At 41.7% G+C, this 20,451-nt stretch overlaps 8 protein-coding genes across 8 annotated transcripts; 1 reads left to right on the top strand and 7 right to left on the bottom strand.

Annotated features, from left to right (window-relative positions):
* Nucleotides 1-58: 58 nt before the first annotated feature.
* On the top strand, nt 59-442 carry LOC310855556 (histone H2A-like; the record flags this gene model as incomplete). Its single annotated transcript, XM_083760606.1, has 1 exon — nt 59-442. One exon carries the CDS (start codon nt 59-61, stop codon nt 440-442), a length of 384 nt encoding a protein of 127 aa, XP_083616732.1.
* A 648-nt stretch (nt 443-1,090) lies between these two features.
* On the bottom strand, nt 1,091-1,468 carry LOC310855749 (histone H2B 1/2-like; the record flags this gene model as incomplete). Its single annotated transcript, XM_083760871.1, has 1 exon — nt 1,091-1,468. One exon carries the CDS (start codon nt 1,466-1,468, stop codon nt 1,091-1,093), a length of 378 nt encoding a protein of 125 aa, XP_083616997.1.
* Nucleotides 1,469-3,318: 1,850 nt separating this feature from the next.
* On the bottom strand, nt 3,319-3,630 carry LOC310855694 (histone H4; the record flags this gene model as incomplete). The annotated part of the gene is made up of 1 exon (XM_083760800.1): nt 3,319-3,630. One exon carries the CDS (start codon nt 3,628-3,630, stop codon nt 3,319-3,321), a length of 312 nt encoding a protein of 103 aa, XP_083616926.1.
* A 565-nt stretch (nt 3,631-4,195) lies between these two features.
* LOC310856766 (histone H1-like) lies at nt 4,196-4,681 on the bottom strand (the record flags this gene model as incomplete). Its single annotated transcript, XM_083762241.1, has 1 exon — nt 4,196-4,681. One exon carries the CDS (start codon nt 4,679-4,681, stop codon nt 4,196-4,198), a length of 486 nt encoding a protein of 161 aa, XP_083618367.1.
* Nucleotides 4,682-8,253: 3,572 nt separating this feature from the next.
* Nucleotides 8,254-8,631, bottom strand: LOC310855797 (histone H2B 1/2-like; the record flags this gene model as incomplete). Its single annotated transcript, XM_083760943.1, has 1 exon — nt 8,254-8,631. The coding sequence occupies one exon, from the start codon at nt 8,629-8,631 to the stop codon at nt 8,254-8,256; it is 378 nt and encodes a 125-aa protein (XP_083617069.1).
* Nucleotides 8,632-10,497: 1,866 nt separating this feature from the next.
* On the bottom strand, nt 10,498-10,809 carry LOC310855798 (histone H4; the record flags this gene model as incomplete). Its single annotated transcript, XM_083760944.1, has 1 exon — nt 10,498-10,809. The coding sequence occupies one exon, from the start codon at nt 10,807-10,809 to the stop codon at nt 10,498-10,500; it is 312 nt and encodes a 103-aa protein (XP_083617070.1).
* Nucleotides 10,810-11,855: 1,046 nt separating this feature from the next.
* Nucleotides 11,856-12,401, bottom strand: LOC310855446 (histone H1-like; the record flags this gene model as incomplete). Its single annotated transcript, XM_083760463.1, has 1 exon — nt 11,856-12,401. The coding sequence occupies one exon, from the start codon at nt 12,399-12,401 to the stop codon at nt 11,856-11,858; it is 546 nt and encodes a 181-aa protein (XP_083616589.1).
* Nucleotides 12,402-15,378: 2,977 nt separating this feature from the next.
* LOC310855448 (histone H2B 1/2-like) lies at nt 15,379-15,756 on the bottom strand (the record flags this gene model as incomplete). Its single annotated transcript, XM_083760466.1, has 1 exon — nt 15,379-15,756. The coding sequence occupies one exon, from the start codon at nt 15,754-15,756 to the stop codon at nt 15,379-15,381; it is 378 nt and encodes a 125-aa protein (XP_083616592.1).
* Nucleotides 15,757-20,451: the final 4,695 nt, after the last annotated feature.

Below are 20,451 nucleotides of genomic sequence, written 5' to 3'. Positions count from 1 at the left end.
CCACCAGGCACCAGCATATTTCTTTTATATTCAATTCCAGAAATAAACCTACACCAAAATGAGTGGCCGAGGAAAGACCGGAGGAAAGGTCAGGCAGAAGGCTAAGACCCGCTCATCCCGTGCCGGGCTCCAGTTCCCCGTGGGTCGTGTTCACAGGCTGCTGCGTAAAGGCAACTATGGCCAGAGAGTCGGAGCCGGAGCTCCAGTGTACCTCGCTGCGGTGCTCGAGTATCTGACCGCTGAGATCCTGGAGTTGGCTGGAAACGCTGCCCGCGACAACAAGAAGAGTCGTATCATCCCCCGTCACCTCCAGCTGGCCGTCCGCAACGACGAGGAGCTCAACAAACTGCTGGGTGGAGTGACCATCGCTCAGGGCGGTGTGCTGCCCAACATCCAGGCTGTTCTGCTGCCCAAGAAGACCGAGAAAGCCGCCAAGAAATAAATCTACTTCAAACTACAAACTCCAAAAAGGCTCTTTTAAGAGCCACCCACTGTTTCTATATAAAGAGTCACTTCTATTTATATAAGCAATACCTTCGTGATCTATTGAGCAATATGAATACATTATATAACCCTCGTTTTCAAACCTTATCTAATCACAGGCTTTGGGATTGCAAACTAGACCTGCTCACACACTTGTCTAGTTGCTTAGTTTGTTGCTTTAATTTACAATGCTAATACCGTCTCGATTTTACTTCCAAGTAAGTATGATTCAGTGCATAATACGTATTTAACTCTGATCAATTTGCCATGTATTTTTTTATTTTACATGTTGTTACTATTGTAGTGGAGCGAATATGAAATTATGACAAGCTTCATAATGTTGAACACTATTTATAGCAATCATTTTGTTGATTAATGCACAGTACTTTTAACAAGTTACATACCTAGTGTTATAGCATTGCTATTCAGATCAGCGTCAGATTACTGACCTGGACTAACTGGATTAGCAGACAGTCTGTAAAGCACATTTGCGTTTAACCTACAGGCTCTGAAATGGCCATTTGCTTATAGTATTTGGATAAACCCTTTCTTGGAAAAGATGGGTGGTCCTTAAAAGGACCGTTGTGTTTAGAGCAGACAGAACAGTTTACTTGGAGCTGGTGTACTTGGTCACAGCCTTGGTGCCTTCAGACACGGCGTGCTTGGCCAGCTCACCGGGGAGCAGCAGGCGGACGGCGGTCTGAATCTCCCTGGATGTGATGGTGCGGCGCTTGTTGTAGTTAGCCAGTTTGGAGGCTTCACCGGCGATGCGCTCAAAGATGTCGTTGACGAAGGAGTTCATGATGCCCATGGCCTTGGAAGAGACGCCGGTGTCAGGGTGGACCTGCTTCAGGACCTTGTAGATGTAGATGGCATAGCTCTCTTTCCTGCCCTTTCTGCGCTTCTTGCCGCCCTTCGTGGCGGTCTTGGTGACGGCGCCCTTCTTGGAGCCCTTCTTGGGCGCTGGCTTTGCTACTTCAGGCATCGTGCTTGTATTCAATAGAATAGTTCAGTTGCAGTGAAGAATGTGTAAGAGGACGATCTCGTACCACTATTTATACAGAGCCACTGCAAATGAAGCGTGGGACTCGATCCTAGCATATGCTTGGCTGATCCTGCCACAAAGTGTCTTTGTTTTCTGTATTACGTTTTCCGCTCGTGTGCTCTATTGTCCCTGTAACATTGTGAGGGTCTAAATATACTAGCCCCTTTATACATTATTAATATGTATGGTAAATGTATAATTTGAAGCCCCTTTTTATCATAATGTGTTTATGACTGCTGTTGCTGCTATGACACCCACATTTCCCCATTATAAAGGTATATCTATATCTGCATATTAATTAATTTGCCACAATTTAAACTAACTTTACCTAACTATACAGGGAAACACTGTATTCTGAATATTGCAACGTAAGACAATGATAAACTGAGTGGGTGTCATGTCCAGGCCTCAGGTCCCACCTGACAGAAACCGGCCTGCTGAAACCAGGAACCGGATTAACTACTACATTAATTAACATGTTCTTTATTGGCACCATCATTCATCCAGAGAGAGTACAAGCTTTACCAGAAGTAATAGAAACTGTTGTGTTGTTTTGATAGTTGTTTTTATCCCTTCCTATAATGTTTGTTTTAAAAACGCCATGTATTGACAATGAAGGGATAATTAATTGTTTTTAGTTCAATGTTTGTTTTAAAAACGCCATTGACAATAAAGATAATGTTTTGTTTGATTTATACAGAGCGGTCCTCTTGTCTGGAATTGTAAGGAACATCCAAATTCATAGTTATGCAATGATGTTTACCAATAAACTTGAACATTTGATTGTCAGTTTGTGGCTCCAACTATTACATTCAGTCAGAGGCTACTGTCTTCGGAAGGTTGAACTGAGTTGGCTCTGTACTACTCCACCCTGTCTGCTCGTAATGCCATGTAGGCCTACATCTGCTTCAATGTGTTGCACTGTCAGCTTGTAGATCTGCTATTATGTTTCATATCCTAACTATTGTATTCGTTACCCCTCCAGGGGCAATAGAGCACCGAAGTCCTGACATAACTCGCTCATCCCGACGATTCCCCTGGTTCGCGGAAGTAATTTCTCTATGGAGAATAACATGGGGTGATCTTAATATCGTCTACTATAAGCGTTGTGGTCCAAAAATAAACAAGCTGTCTCGGCGTTATTGTTAGGGAGGTGATCTGTATAGTTTGCAACAGTCAGTCACTCATATATGATACAGTCTGCTTCTAGCGAAAATCTAACTAATTCAGCAGCAGTAACATTATCGTTTTCTCTCAGTCAGTTGATTCTTCATATCCATATGAGTGAAGCGGCCGGGATGACATGTTAATTTTTCAAACACAGTTCTTATATGAAGCAATCTAAAAATCATCCTATGGCGATTTCAATGCAACTAAACAAATACATGAACCTGGGGACTGACGCCCTCTACTGAAAGTGACGTCAGACTTCGGTGCTCTATGGGTGTGTGTGTGTGTGTGTGTGTGTGTGTGTGTGTGTGTGTGTGTGTGTGTGTGTGTGTGTGTGTGTGTGTGTGTGTGTGTGTGTGTGTGTGTGTGTGTGTGTGTGTGTGTGTGTGTGTGTGTGTGGTTTAACAGCACGCAAACCCATTCATTAAAGGCCAGAGGATTTGTGTCAGTTTCAACCTTATTCTAAAGTTGTTCAACAAGTCTTTTGTGGTAGAGGCTCCACAACAAAGTGTCTCACCACTGGCTCTCAATAAAGTATAAAATGAGGTAATAGTCTTTAAAGAAGTTGTGGGCGGCTCTTAAAAGAGCCTTTGGGTTGTTGGTAGATCAAGTCAGCGTTATTAACCTCCGAATCCGTACAGAGTGCGTCCCTGTCTCTTCAGAGCATATACAACATCCATGGCGGTCACGGTCTTTCTCTTGGCGTGCTCGGTGTAAGTGACGGCGTCACGGATCACGTTCTCCAGGAACACCTTGAGGACACCGCGGGTCTCCTCGTAGATCAGACCGGAGATACGCTTCACGCCGCCACGGCGAGCCAGACGGCGGATAGCGGGCTTGGTGATTCCCTGGATGTTATCACGAAGCACCTTGCGATGGCGCTTGGCGCCTCCCTTTCCAAGTCCCTTGCCTCCTTTTCCTCGGCCTGACATTTTTTGAGTTCAGCTGTAGTTGCAGTTAGAAAACTGAGTGATTTGAAAGCTCAGCGCCGTGCCCTTTTATTTGTGTTCTGAGGACGTAAGGGAGGACATACAGAGCGAGCTGTGGGCTGCGTGGGCGTTACTAACTCCGCCCCCCACAACACACACGCGCGCTCGCGCACACACACACACACACACACACACACACACACACACACACACACACACACACACACACACACACACACACACACACACAGTAGCTACTGTAGCTTTATCGCATTATTTGTATTTTTGTATTATTTTTTTCAGTGACTAAATCCACATTAGGGCAGCCGGGGTTGTGGGTGGGAAATTTGGTATATATATTTTTTTGTATTGGTCTTAATGAATACACTTGCTGTCGGTATTGAGCAATTGTCCATATGTGACCATACCATTGACATCCTGTATAAGGCAAACATGTCAAACTTTCATTATGCTATGTATGCTATGTATTATATACCCTTCCGAACATTTGCACTGGGTCATATTTATTTATACATTTCATGACTTCATGTCTTGCTTATTTTTGTAACTAGGCATTGTGCAACTTAAATTGCACAATGAGATAATTCTGATGATGTAAAGGTGGACACATTATCTGTGATTTATTTGTGGCTGAGGGCTTCTTTGCTGACACCTTCCTGGGCTTCTTAGCCGCTACGGGTTTCTTGGTTGCAGCTGCTTTCTTAGCAGGAGGTTTCTTTACGTTCACCGCTTCTGAACTCTTGTTCATTTTGAAAGAGCCGGACGCACCGGTACCTTTGAGCTGGTTCAGGGTGCCTTTAACGACCAGGCTCCTGACGGCGATCTTAACGCGGGCCTTGTTCTTCTCAACATCGTAGCCACCGGCAGTCAGAGCCTTCTTGACCGCAGCCAGGGACACACCGCTCCGCTCCTTGGAGGCGGACACGGCCTTGACAACCAGATCAGCGACGCTGGGACCGGTCTTCTTGGGTGCTGCCTTCTTTTTGGCGGCCTTGGCCGGTGACGGAGCTGGTGCTGGTGCGACTTCTGCCATTATTGTCTCAGATAGTAGGTTGCTGTTGTTCCTCAAGTAAACTCTCACAGAATGATGCTGAACGCTCTGAAGAGGGGCTGGACTTAAACACCACATGAGAACCATGTAGAGTCAACACACACAGGCCCTCTTCTCTCTTGTGCCACTTGTGTTTTCTCCTCGATTAAAACAAGTTATAACAAAATACTGTGTAGATTATTTAATGCGTCAAATACCTGACCAGTTAAAACACATGTGCCTTTCTGTCATGAATATATCTAAGATGAAAGCAGTTCATTCCTTTTTAGTAATAACCTCAAAACATCACCCTTCTACAGTCAGAGCACAGTGTTGCCTCTGTCATTTTGCTTCTAACATAGTCTAAAGTAACTATGTTGTAATAACAACAATACTCAAAATCAATTTAGTAGACATTCCTGGTGACGCGATACCATAAACTATACTTTTGTTATGTCATCCATTTTGCTATAAATATAATGTTTTCTGACCGCAGTAAACACACTCCTGTTCAAGGAAAGCATGATGGTGGAGTTGATCTCAAATTCCAATGACAGAATGCCATTTGTTGGGAACATTTTGGACAAATGACTCACTGTGATCAGAAAACTAAGCGTGTTTAAATCTACAATCAATTGTATCTGTATATTTGATTATGGAGAAAACACACATCTAGGTAGGCCTAAATACTTCATGATGCAATGTGTCATGCTGCAAAACATTTCATGATTAACTCATCATTGGGCTCTAAATAAAACCAGTAAGACGCATGAGGGCGAGAAGCTAAAGGGCGAGGTTGCGTGCACGCATTTGCCTTGTTGATGGCAGACTGCTGGGAGAGCGCTGGTGCTTTGGCATGGACGGTCAGATCAACATGGAATGAATTCTGTAGTGGCCATAAAATGTCTTGAGTGTACAGGGTTTGATCAACATAATGGAATGTCAGAACAGGTCAGCTCCATACAGTATATGGAGATCTAAAGGGTGATAGCGGGGACATTCTCTTGAGTGTACAGGGTTTGATGAGGGCCCAGGGCCGGGCCTTCATTTTCAGTCCTGTTGAGTTTTTGCAGGCTGCTGGGCTCGACTGCACTAATAATTTTGGGCCAGGTCCGTCTAGAGTTTGAATAGTCTATAATCTAGTCTATAATAACGACACAATTCAATTCATTTCAAATGAGCTTTACATTGTGTTTGCATTGTCAAAGCAAGTGTCAAAATCAAATTAAAATGGGAAAAGTATACATTTGGAGGGGGTACAGCATTTTGCAAACAGAGATATACATTGCAACGTTATATACATGTTATACAGGGTATAAAGCTTTTGTGGTCATTTTGGTACAAATAGCAGCATTTTCTTGCAAAAAAAAGCTGAATGCCGGCAGCCGGTGAGCATGTATACATACATCATGGATGTATGTATACAATATTTTAGGCCAATAAAAAAAATACTATATACCAAATGTCCCTTTTTAAACAAAAGAAGCCTGTCAGCTTTTGGACTACATGATAAAACCTGGCACACTATATTGCAAGAAAGGTCTTTGAAATGCCACGCACCAACATTGTGTACCAAACCCAGTTATGTTAGCTTGTTTTACAAATATATTTCGGTATGAATAAGAAATAAGGATAAGAAAATGAGTTACACATGGGTACATTGACACTGAGGATTTGACTGTGGCACATGTGTGTTAGAGTTAGACAATACATTTAGCACACTTTGAATATCCCCACAAATACTATAGAAACATGCTCAACCCCCACCTTGAGAAGCCACTGATAGTTATGTAGATTAGATTTACACCAAAACTCTACACTTGCTTTGTACAGCACTACACCAGAGGTAGCCCTACTGATTTTAACCCCTGCCATTTTTACAGCAATATGGGAAAATCATCTTTCCTATATTCTGCAGCACTACAGTGGAATGACTTGCCTCAAGCTGATCTGTTCCTTCGAAAACTTTAAATGCACATTAAAAAGATGGTTGGCTGATAAACATGACGTAATATTTTAATCTATCCACAGTTTAGATTATAATAGGTTAAAAATAAAAACATGAAAAACCCAAACAATATAAAATAGATTTTGTCTTGTTTCTTGTTATCTTTGTTTCCTGCCCCCTTCCCCAACAGGAACAGGGTCAGGGAAAAATACAAATGGTATTCTGTTTTAATCCCCTTTCCCCCAAAAGGACCACAACGGATGAATGTAGTTAGGCTATATATAATTATGTAGATTCGATTTACACCAAAACTCTCTACACTTGCTTTGTACAGAAGCATCATTCAACACAATGGAACAATGACACCTCTCCACCACAAGGTGGAGCTGAATGTCTAAGTAATTTAAATAATTTGCATGTTGATCACATTTAAACCGTAGTTTAATTGTTATACATTATTAAAAGTAGGACAACTTCTTAAATTAAAGCATAGAATATAAACGCACGATTTAAATTTCAGCTCGTGCAAAACAAATGAAAGGCATGCAACTATGCGTAGATATTTCGGACACGCATTAGTTAATGTAGCAAAATCAGCAGTTTCTCGCTTTTTGTCATGTGAGTTGAACGTGCATGAGTAGTGTACAAAGGAATAATTTCTCTTAAAATAACACATCTGGTGGCTCTTAAAAGAGCCGTTTTGGGGTTGACAGTGATAGTTTAAGCACGTTCTCCACGGATTCGACGGGCCAGCTGGATGTCTTTGGGCATGATGGTCACCCTCTTGGCGTGGATGGCGCACAAGTTGGTGTCCTCAAACAGACCGACCAGATAAGCCTCGGCAGACTCCTGGAGAGCCATGACGGCGGAGCTCTGGAAGCGCAGGTCGGTCTTGAAGACCATCGCTCAGGGCGGTGTGCTGCCCAACATCCAGGCTGTTCTGCTGCCCAAGAAGACCGAGAAAGCCGCCAAGAAATAAATCTACTTCAAATTACAAACTCCAAAAAGGCTCTTTTAAGAGCCACCCACTGTTTCTATATAAAGAGTCACTTCTATTTATATAAGCAATACCTTCGTGATCTATTGAGCAATATGAATACATTATATAACCCTCGTTTTCAAACCTTATCTAATCACAGGCTTTGGGATTGCAAACTAGACCTGCTCACACACTTGTCTAGTTGCTTAGTTTGTTGCTTTAATTTACAATGCTAATACCGTCTCGATTTTACTTCCAAGTAAGTATGATTCAGTGCATAATACGTATTTAACTCTGATCAATTTGCCATGTATTTTTTTATTTTACATGTTGTTACTATTGTAGTGGAGCGAATATGAAATTATGACAAGCTTCATAATGTTGAACACTATTTATAGCAATCATTTTGTTGATTAATGCACAGTACTTTTAACAAGTTACATACCTAGTGTTATAGCATTGCTATTCAGATCAGCGTCAGATTACTGACCTGGACTAACTGGATTAGCAGACAGTCTGTAAAGCACATTTGCGTTTAACCTACAGGCTCTGAAATGGCCATTTGCTTATAGTATTTGGATAAACCCTTTCTTGGAAAAGATGGGTGGTCCTTAAAAGGACCGTTGTGTTTAGAGCAGACAGAACAGTTTACTTGGAGCTGGTGTACTTGGTCACAGCCTTGGTGCCTTCAGACACGGCGTGCTTGGCCAGCTCACCGGGGAGCAGCAGGCGGACGGCGGTCTGAATCTCCCTGGATGTGATGGTGCGGCGCTTGTTGTAGTTAGCCAGTTTGGAGGCTTCACCGGCGATGCGCTCAAAGATGTCGTTGACGAAGGAGTTCATGATGCCCATGGCCTTGGAAGAGACGCCGGTGTCAGGGTGGACCTGCTTCAGGACCTTGTAGATGTAGATGGCATAGCTCTCTTTCCTGCCCTTTCTGCGCTTCTTACCGCCCTTCGTGGCGGTCTTGGTGACGGCGCCCTTCTTGGAGCCCTTCTTGGGCGCTGGCTTTGCTACTTCAGGCATCGTGCTTGTATTCAATAGAATAGTTCAGTTGCAGTGAAGAATGTGTAAGAGGACGATCTCGTACCACTATTTATACAGAGCCACTGCAAATGAAGCGTGGGACTCGATCCTAGCATATGCTTGGCTGATCCTGCCACAAAGTGTCTTTGTTTTCTGTATTACGTTTTCCGCTCGTGTGCTCTATTGTCCCTGTAACATTGTGAGGGTCTAAATATACTAGCCCCTTTATACATTATTAATATGTATGGTAAATGTATAATTTGAAGCCCCTTTTTATCATAATGTGTTTATGACTGCTGTTGCTGCTATGACACCCACATTTCCCCATTATAAAGGTATATCTATATCTGCATATTAATTAATTTGCCACAATTTAAACTAACTTTACCTAACTATACAGGGAAACACTGTATTCTGAATATTGCAACGTAAGACAATGATAAACTGAGTGGGTGTCATGTCCAGGCCTCAGGTCCCACCTGACAGAAACCGGCCTGCTGAAACCAGGAACCGGATTAACTACTACATTAATTAACATGTTCTTTATTGGCACCATCATTCATCCAGAGAGAGTACAAGCTTTACCAGAAGTAATAGAAACTGTTGTGTTGTTTTGATAGTTGTTTTTATCCCTTCCTATAATGTTTGTTTTAAAAACGCCATGTATTGACAATGAAGGGATAATTAATTGTTTTTAGTTCAATGTTTGTTTTAAAAACGCCATTGACAATAAAGATAATGTTTTGTTTGATTTATACAGAGCGGTCCTCTTGTCTGGAATTGTAAGGAACATCCAAATTCATAGTTATGCAATGATGTTTACCAATAAACTTGAACATTTGATTGTCAGTTTGTGGCTCCAACTATTACATTCAGTCAGAGGCTACTGTCTTCGGAAGGTTGAACTGAGTTGGCTCTGTACTACTCCACCCTGTCTGCTCGTAATGCCATGTAGGCCTACATCTGCTTCAATGTGTTGCACTGTCAGCTTGTAGATCTGCTATTATGTTTCATATCCTAACTATTGTATTCGTTACCCCTCCAGGGGCAATAGAGCACCGAAGTCCTGACATAACTCGCTCATCCCGACGATTCCCCTGGTTCGCGGAAGTAATTTCTCTATGGAGAATAACATGGGGTGATCTTAATATCGTCTACTATAAGCGTTGTGGTCCAAAAATAAACAAGCTGTCTCGGCGTTATTGTTAGGGAGGTGATCTGTATAGTTTGCAACAGTCAGTCACTCATATATGATACAGTCTGCTTCTAGCGAAAATCTAACTAATTCAGCAGCAGTAACATTATCGTTTTCTCTCAGTCAGTTGATTCTTCATATCCATATGAGTGAAGCGGCCGGGATGACATGTTAATTTTTCAAACACAGTTCTTATATGAAGCAATCTAAAAATCATCCTATGGCGATTTCAATGCAACTAAACAAATACATGAACCTGGGGACTGACGCCCTCTACTGAAAGTGACGTCAGACTTCGGTGCTCTATGGGTGTGTGTGTGTGTGTGTGTGTGTGTGTGTGTGTGTGTGTGTGTGTGTGTGTGTGTGTGTGTGTGTGTGTGTGTGTGTGTGTGTGTGTGTGTGTGTGTGTGTGTGTGTGTGTGTGTGTGTGTGTGTGTGTGTGTGTGTGTGGTTTAACAGCACGCAAACCCATTCATTAAAGGCCAGAGGATTTGTGTCAGTTTCAACCTTATTCTAAAGTTGTTCAACAAGTCTTTTGTGGTAGAGGCTCCACAACAAAGTGTCTCACCACTGGCTCTCAATAAAGTATAAAATGAGGTAATAGTCTTTAAAGAAGTTGTGGGCGGCTCTTAAAAGAGCCTTTGGGTTGTTGGTAGATCAAGTCAGCGTTATTAACCTCCGAATCCGTACAGAGTGCGTCCCTGTCTCTTCAGAGCATATACAACATCCATGGCGGTCACGGTCTTTCTCTTGGCGTGCTCGGTGTAAGTGACGGCGTCACGGATCACGTTCTCCAGGAACACCTTGAGGACACCGCGGGTCTCCTCGTAGATCAGACCGGAGATACGCTTCACGCCGCCACGGCGAGCCAGACGGCGGATAGCGGGCTTGGTGATTCCCTGGATGTTATCACGAAGCACCTTGCGATGGCGCTTGGCGCCTCCCTTTCCAAGTCCCTTGCCTCCTTTTCCTCGGCCTGACATTTTTTGAGTTCAGCTGTAGTTGCAGTTAGAAAACTGAGTGATTTGAAAGCTCAGCGCCGTGCCCTTTTATTTGTGTTCTGAGGACGTAAGGGAGGACATACAGAGCGAGCTGTGGGCTGCGTGGGCGTTACTAACTCCGCCCCCCACAACACACACGCGCGCTCGCGCACACACACACACACACACACACACACACACACACACACACACACACACACACACACACACACTGTAGCTACTGTAGCTTTATCGCATTATTTGTATTTTTGTATTATTTTTTTCAGTGACTAAATCCACATTAGGGCAGCCGGGGTTGTGGGTGGGAAATTTGGTATATATATTTTTTTGTATTGGTCTTAATGAATACACTTGCTGACCGGCTGTCGGTATTGAGCAATTGTCCATATGTGACCATACCATTGACATCCTGTATAAGGCAAACATGTCAAACTTTCATTATGCTATGTATGCTATGTATTATGACTACCCTTCCGAACATTTGCACTGGGTCATATTTATTTATACATTTCATGACTTCATGTCTTGCTTATTTTTGTAACTAGGCATTGTGCAACTTAAATTGCACAATGAGATAATTCTGATGATGTAAAGGTGGACACATTATCTGTTTTTACTATTACATTTTAAATGGCATTACTGAATATAAATGTTATTTTGAAAAAAACACTGAACCAAAATCCAAGGCAAAGTGGATTAAAAAATTGTCAATATTCATAGGGATGAGGATATTTGCAAGAATCCATAACTAATAAAATAGGTGTCAGGGGTGAAAAGTTTGGGAGAACATCAGCATAAATAGCAGAATTGTAAATACATTTAGAATTGTAAATCCTTATGCCCATTATAAAAAGCAGGAACCTTTTAAACTGGTTATTATTCCAGTGATAATTACATAAACAGTAAAGATAGGATACTCTTATAAAACAATGTGGTTGGCTCTTAAAAGAGCCTTTTTTGGGTATAAAGATGGAGCAGGCAGTTTACTTATTTTTGGGAGGTGCCTTCTTTGATGCTTTAGCAAGCTTCTAGGCTGGAACTTTCTTGGCTGCTGCGGGCTTCTTAGCCACTTTCTTGGGGCTCATGGTGGCCTTCTTCGGGCTTTTAGCTGATACTTTCTTGGCGGCTGGCTTCTTGGGTGATTTATTTGTGGCTGAGGGCTTCTTTGCTGACACCTTCCTGGGCTTCTTAGCCGCTACGGGTTTCTTGGTTGCAGCAGGCTTCTTTGCTTTAACTGCTTTCTTAGCAGGAGGTTTCTTTACGTTCACCGCTTCTGAACTCTTGTTCATTTTGAAAGAGCCGGACGCACCGGTACCTTTGAGCTGGTTCAGGGTGCCTTTAGCGACCAGGCTCCTGACGGCGATCTTAACGCGGGCCTTGTTCTTCTCAACATCGTAGCCACCGGCAGTCAGAGCCTTCTTGACCGCAGCCAGGGACACACCGCTCCGCTCCTTGGAGGCGGACACGGCCTTGACAACCAGATCAGCGACGCTGGGACCGGTCTTCTTGGGTGCTGCCTTCTTTTTGGCGGCCTTGGCCGGTGACGGAGCTGGTGCTGGTGCGACTTCTGCCATTATTGTCTCAGATAGTAGGTTGCTGTTGTTCCTCAAGTAAACTCTCACAGAATGATGCTGAACGCTCTGAAGAGGGGCTGGACTTAAACACCACATGAGAACCATGTAGAGTCAACACACACAGGCCCTCTTCTCTCTTGTGCCACTTGTGTTTTCTCCTCGATTAAAACAAGTTATAACAAAATACTGTGTAGATTATTTAATGCGTCAAATACCTGACCAGTTAACACACATGTGCCTTTCTGTCATGAATATATCTAAGATGAAAGCAGTTCATTCCTTTTTAGTAATAACCTCAAAACATCACCCTTCTACAGTCAGAGCACAGTGTTGCCTCTGTCATTTTGCTTCTAACATAGTCTAAAGTAACTATGTTGTAATAACAACAATACTCACAATCAATTTAGTAGACATTCCTGGTGACGCGATACCATAAACTATACTTTTGTTATGTCATCCATTTTGCTATAAATATAATGTTTTCTGACCGCAGTAAACACACTCACATGTGTCGCATGCCGGCGGATAGACACACATGGCACCAAAGCATGGTGCTATTTGTTGGCGGGTGGCGAGACCCTCAGAACAGCACATGCAGGTGCAGGCATTTGGGCGTTAGGGGGTGCTGCGGATAGTACACATGGCACCAAAGCATGGTGCTGTTCGCTCGCGCTCCCTGGCGCCTAGGTGTCTGTGCTTTTTTATGTATGTATTATGTATTATGATGTATGTATTTGAGGTTATGTATTATGTATTATGATGTATGTATTTGATGCTATGTATTTATATGATGACAAGCAGCATATTTTCTGTATGACTTGTAATTTTGTGGAAATTTAATAAAATACTTATAAAAAAAAAGAAAGTAAACACACTCCTGTTCAAGGAAAGCATGATGGTGGAGTTGATCTCAAATTCCAATGACAGAATGCCATTTGTTGGGAAAATTTTGGACAAATGACTCACTGTGATCAGAAAACTAAGCGTGTTTAAATCTACAATCAATTGTATCTGTATATTTGATTATGGAGAAAACACACATCTAGGTAGGCCTAAATACTTCATGATGCAATGTGTCATGCTGCAAAACATTTCATGATTAACTCATCATTGGGCTCTAAATAAAACCAGTAAGACGCATGAGGGCGAGAAGCTAAAGGGCGAGGTTGCGTGCACGCATTTGCCTTGTTGATGGCAGACTGCTGGGAGAGCGCTGGTGCTTTGGCATGGACGGTCAGATCAACATGGAATGAATTCTGTAGTGGCCATAAAATGTCTTGAGTGTACAGGGTTTGATCAACATAATGGAATGTCAGAACAGGTCAGCTCCATACAGTATATGGAGATCTAAAGGGTGATAGCGGGGACATTCTCTTGAGTGTACAGGGTTTGATGAGGGCCCAGGGCCGGGCCTTAATTTTCAGTCCTGTTGAGTTTTTGCAGGCTGCTGGGCTCGACTGCACTAATAATTTTGGGCCAGGTCCGTCTAGAGTTTGAATAGTCTATAATAACGACACAATTCAATTCATTTCAAATGAGCTTTACATTGTGTTTGCATTGCCAAAGCAAGTGTCAAAATCAAATTAAAATGGGAAAAGTATATATTTGGAGGGGGTACAGCATTTTGCAAACAGAGATATACATTGCAACGTTATATACATGTTATACAGGGTATAAAGCTTTTGTGGTCATTTTGGTACAAATAGCAGCATTTTCTTGCAAAACAAAGCTGAATGCCGGCAGCCGGTGAGCATGTATACATACATCATGGATGTATGTATACAATATTTGAGGCCAATAAAAAAAATACTATATACCAAATGTCCCTTTTTAAACAAAAGAAGCCTGTCAGCTTTTGGACTACATGATAAAACCTGGCACACTATATTGCAAGAAAGGTCTTTGAAATGCCACGCACCAACATTGTGTACCAAACCCAGTTATGTTAGCTCATGTATTGATGTCACATTTGTTTTACAAATATATTTCGGTATGAATAAGAAATAAGGATAAGAAAATGAGTTACACATGGGTACATTGACACTGAGGATTTGACTGTGGCACATGTGTGTTAGAGTTAGACAATACATTTAGCACACTTTGAATACCCCCACAAATACTAGAAACATGCTCAACCCCCACCTTGAGAAGCCACTGACTTATGTAGATTAGATTTACACCAAAACTCTACACTTGCTTTGTACAGCACTACACCAGAGGTAGCCCTACTGATTTTAACCCCTGCCATTTTTACAGCAATATGGGAAAATCATCTTTCCTATATTCTGCAGCACTACAGTGGAATGACTTGCCTCAAGCTGATCTGTTCCTTCGAAAACTTTAAATGCACATTAAAAAGATGGTTGGCTGATAAACATGACGTAATATTTTAATCTATCCACAGTTTAGATTATAATAGGTTAAAAATAAAAACACGAAAAACCCAAACAATATAAACTTGTTTCTTGTTATCTTTGTTTCCTGCCCCCTTCCCCAACAGGAACAGGGTCACTGCTCACACACTTGTCTAGTTGCTTAGTTTGTTGCTTTAATTTACAATGCTAATACCGTCTCGATTTTACTTCCAAGTAAGTATGATTCAGTGCATAATACGTATTTAACTCTGATCAATTTGCCATGTATTTTTTTATTTTACATGTTGTTACTATTGTAGTGGAGCGAATATGAAATTATGACAAGCTTCATAATGTTGAACACTATTTATAGCAATCATTTTGTTGATTAATGCACAGTACTTTTAACAAGTTACATACCTAGTGTTATAGCATTGCTATTCAGATCAGCGTCAGATTACTGACCTGGACTAACTGGATTAGCAGACAGTCTGTAAAGCACATTTGCGTTTAACCTACAGGCTCTGAAATGGCCATTTGCTTATAGTATTTGGATAAACCCTTTCTTGGAAAAGATGGGTGGTCCTTAAAAGGACCGTTGTGTTTAGAGCAGACAGAACAGTTTACTTGGAGCTGGTGTACTTGGTCACAGCCTTGGTGCCTTCAGACACGGCGTGCTTGGCCAGCTCACCGGGGAGCAGCAGGCGGACGGCGGTCTGAATCTCCCTGGATGTGATGGTGCGGCGCTTGTTGTAGTTAGCCAGTTTGGAGGCTTCACCGGCGATGCGCTCAAAGATGTCGTTGACGAAGGAGTTCATGATGCCCATGGCCTTGGAAGAGACGCCGGTGTCAGGGTGGACCTGCTTCAGGACCTTGTAGATGTAGATGGCATAGCTCTCTTTCCTGCCCTTTCTGCGCTTCTTGCCGCCCTTCGTGGCGGTCTTGGTGACGGCGCCCTTCTTGGAGCCCTTCTTGGGCGCTGGCTTTGCTACTTCAGGCATCGTGCTTGTATTCAATAGAATAGTTCAGTTGCAGTGAAGAATGTGTAAGAGGACGATCTCGTACCACTATTTATACAGAGCCACTGCAAATGAAGCGTGGGACTCGATCCTAGCATATGATTGGCTGATCCTGCCACAAAGTGTCTTTGTTTTCTGTATTACGTTTTCCGCTCGTGTGCTCTATTGTCCCTGTAACATTGTGAGGGTCTAAATATACTAGCCCCTTTATACATTATTAATATGTATGGTAAATGTATAATTTGAAGCCCCTTTTTTATCATAATGTGTTTATGACTGCTGTTGCTGCTATGACACCCACATTTCCCCATTATAAAGGTATATCTATATCTGCATATTAATTAATTTGCCACAATTTAAACTAACTTTACCTAACTATACAGGGAAACACTGTATTCTGAATATTGCAACGTAAGACAATGATAAACTGAGTGGGTGTCATGTCCAGGCCTCAGGTCCCACCTGACAGAAACCGGCCTGCTGAAACCAGGAACCGGATTAACTACTACATTAATTAACATGTTCTTTATTGGCACCATCATTCATCCAGAGAGAGTACAAGCTTTACCAGAAGTAATAGAAACTGTTGTGTTGTTTTGATAGTTGTTTTTATCCCTTCCTATAATGTTTGTTTTAAAAACGCCATGTATTGACAATGAAGGGATAATTAATTGTTTTTAGTTCAATGTTTGTTTTAAAAACGCCATTGACAATAAAGATAATGTTTTGTTTGATTTATACAGAGCGGTCCTCTTGTCTGGAATTGTAAGGAACATCCAAATTCATAGTTATGCAATGATGTTTACCAATAAACTTGAACATTTGATTGTCAGTTTGTGGCTCCAACTATTACATTCAGTCAGAGGCTACTGTCTTCGGAAGGTTGAACTGAGTTGGCTCTGTACTACTCCACCCTGTCTGCTCGTAATGCCATGTAGGCCTACATCTGCTTCAATGTGTTGCACTGTCAGCTTGTAGATCTGCTATTATGTTTCATATCCTAACTATTGTATTCGTTACCCCTCCAGGGGCAATAGAGCACCGAAGTCCTGACATAACTCGCTCATCCCGACGATTCCCCTGGTTCGCGGAAGTAATTTCTCTATGGAGAATAACATGGGGTGATCTTAATATCGTCTACTATAAGCGTTGTGGTCCAAAAATAAACAAGCTGTCTCGGCGTTATTGTTAGGGAGGTGATCTGTATAGTTTGCAACAGTCAGTCACTCATATATGATACAGTCTGCTTCTAGCGAAAATCTAACTAATTCAGCAGCAGTAACATTATCGTTTTCTCTCAGTCAGTTGATTCTTCATATCCATATGAGTGAAGCGGCCGGGATGACATGTTAATTTTTCAAACACAGTTCTTATATGAAGCAATCTAAAAATCATCCTATGGCGATTTCAATGCAACTAAACAAATACATGAACCTGGGGACTGACGCCCTCTACTGAAAGTGACGTCAGACTTCGGTGCTCTATGGGTGTGTGTGTGTGTGTGTGTGTGTGTGTGTGTGTGTGTGTGTGTGTGTGTGTGTGTGTGTGTGTGTGTGTGTGTGTGTGTGTGTGTGTGTGTGTGTGTGTGTGTGTGGTTTAACAGCACGCAAACCCATTCATTAAAGGCCAGAGGATTTGTGTCAGTTTCAACCTTATTCTAAAGTTGTTCAACAAGTCTTTTGTGGTAGAGGCTCCACAACAAAGTGTCTCACCACTGGCTCTCAATAAAGTATAAAATGAGGTAATAGTCTTTAAAGAAGTTGTGGGCGGCTCTTAAAAGAGCCTTTGGGTTGTTGGTAGATCAAGTCAGCGTTATTAACCTCCGAATCCGTACAGAGTGCGTCCCTGTCTCTTCAGAGCATATACAACATCCATGGCGGTCACGGTCTTTCTCTTGGCGTGCTCGGTGTAAGTGACGGCGTCACGGATCACGTTCTCCAGGAACACCTTGAGGACACCGCGGGTCTCCTCGTAGATCAGACCGGAGATACGCTTCACGCCGCCACGGCGAGCCAGACGGCGGATAGCGGGCTTGGTGATTCCCTGGATGTTATCACGAAGCACCTTGCGATGGCGCTTGGCGCCTCCCTTTCCAAGTCCCTTGCCTCCTTTTCCTTTTTATATATACTTTATTGAAAATTATTCAGGGTTTACAGTTTATGCAAAATTACACATACACATAAGTTACAAAAATATAAAAATATATAAATCAATGCATTTCAATACAAAAGTTTTTTTTTTTTTTTTTTTTTTTTTTTTTTTTTTACAATGTTAGTAGGTGCCATGGTGTCAGTTTCTTTTTTCGTGTGTCAAGAGTTCTTTGTCTTTTTAGTTCAGTTTGGATTTGTTTGAAGACCACCTCTCCCGAGATGGTCTCCTGGTGAATTACCATGGCACACCTGGTTTTCCACAGTTTGTTTACCACAGTGCAAATTACATACCAGTAAAAATCTTGTTCCACAGCAGACATTCTTTCTTCGAACACCCCATACATGGCAGCATTATAGTTGATCTTAAGTTTAAAACCAATTTGTGGCATTTTCCCCCATACAAAGCTAGACCTTTGGCAGTCCACTAGCAGGTGTTCAACTGTCTCATCTGCACCACAATTTAAAATTGGGCATTTAATGGTTCTAACGAAGCAGCTCCATTTTACAACTGCTCGTACAGCTAGTCTTCTCCCGGAGACCAGCCACATGACGTCTCTGTTCTTTTCAGAGATATTTTTACTACTAGAAATTTTAATACACACCCGCTTTTGATTTTCATCCAGATATTTGTAGGGAAAAATGCCACCATATAAGTCATCACATATCTTACCATATATACATTTACTAGTCATAGCAGTCCAGTCAATATTTAAATGTGCAGAGTTTGACATCAAATCACCATACATGACTTTAAAATACGGAAAGGAGCTTCTTGCCCGACCCTTCTTTTTGGTCCAGCTCAGAGCCTCCCCTATCCACATAGCCCTCCTTTTAAAGCCAGCTGCTACATTTTTACAAAAAGAAATTTTCAGTTTAAGTCCTAAGTCCACAGCCCCAAGGCCTCCATTATTTCTACTCTTATATAATAAGTTTCTCTTTGTAACTTCCCTAGTGGTTCCCCATAAGAAATTGACTAGTGTTTTATTTATGTATTTCAGTGTCTGGTCCTTGGGAGGGAAAATAGTCGCCAAAAATAGCAGTCTTGCCAAGACATATGTCTTAATAATTATAATCTTTGTTCTATAACAGCAAGATTTGTTTTCCCATTTTTCTAAGTCCTCCTTTATTTCTTTATTTTTATTATCCCAGTTCTGTTCATAACTGCCATTATTACTAAACTTTACCCCGAGGACTGTCATTGTTTCCGTGTCCTTTATATTTAGATTTGGCTTTGCCTCACCCCTCCCGAACCAGACACCTTCAGTTTTATCATGGTTTAACCTGGCACCTGAGATCTCTTCGTAAAGTGCCAAGTGCTCATGTACAAAGTCTAATTCATTCTTGTTTTTAATTATGATGGTGATATCGTCAGCATAGGCCAAAACAACGACCCTCTCTCCACCACTAGTTTTTATACCTGTGAGTCTTTTATCATTCTTGATTTTGTTTAATAACGGATTAATAGCTAAAATATAAAGTGCAGCGGACAGGGGGCACCCTTGTTTTACACCCCTCTTAATTTCAAATGTCTCTGTTAGAACACCATTTACATTAACTTGCACTGTGGACTGGGCGTACAACAATTTGATCAAATTAATAAAATCATGATGAAAGCCGTATACCTTTAAGACCTCCCACAAATACTCTCTGGATATAAAATCAAAAGCCTTTTTTTGATCTAAGCTTATAATAAAGAAACCCTCATCTGTATACCCACTTGTTATATCCCTTAAAATACCTAAGTTATCCCACATCAACCTTCCCTTAATAGCACATGTCTGTTCTTTTTCAACAAGTTTTTCCAAGTCTGTATTTAATCGATTAACTATTATTTTTGCAAGTATCTTATAGTCAACATTCATTAACGTAACATGTCTCCAATTATCTAAGTTATATGATGACCCTTTTTTATATATAAGCGATATAACACCATGGTAGAAGGATGAATGCATTTTGCCTTCCTTGATCCCATCATTATATACAGAGGTTAGCATATGTACTAATTCGTTTGTGCAGGAGAGATATAACTCATTAGGCAGGCCATCGGGGCCTGGGGATTTACCCTTACTCAACTGGACAATTGCGTCCCTCACCTCCTGATTGGTGATTTCCCCACCCGTAGAGTTACGGCCAACCTCCCTCAAATCAACGGAATCAAGGAAAGCATGCAATTTATATTCATCAATCGTAGTTTTCTGGTACATTTTTTCACAAAGCTTCCTAACGGTTTCTCTTTTCATCTTCTCATCTTCTACCATATCACCATTTTCATTTAAAATCGCACTGACATGTTTACTTTGGAGTTTCTTTTTATGCATATTAATAAGACAAAGTGCATTGCTGGACGCATTTGTGTCACCCATGCCTGCCTGTAGGCGGAGGCCCTGGGAGACATCATTTAGTTTGGCCAATTCAGATTCCATTTCAGTTAGTTTATCCTTATCCTCATCCGTTTTATTTGTCTTAGTTTTTAGATTTATATAATCAGCCATTAATATACTGTATATTTCGTTTAGCTCTTGATTCA

This window comes from Protomyctophum parallelum, assembly GCF_964188405.1.
Source record: "Protomyctophum parallelum genome assembly, chromosome: 3".
Taxonomy (NCBI): Eukaryota; Metazoa; Chordata; class Actinopteri; order Myctophiformes; family Myctophidae; genus Protomyctophum; species Protomyctophum parallelum.
Note: the sequence above shows the minus strand (reverse complement) of the source record. Positions and strands in the feature narration are given on the sequence as shown.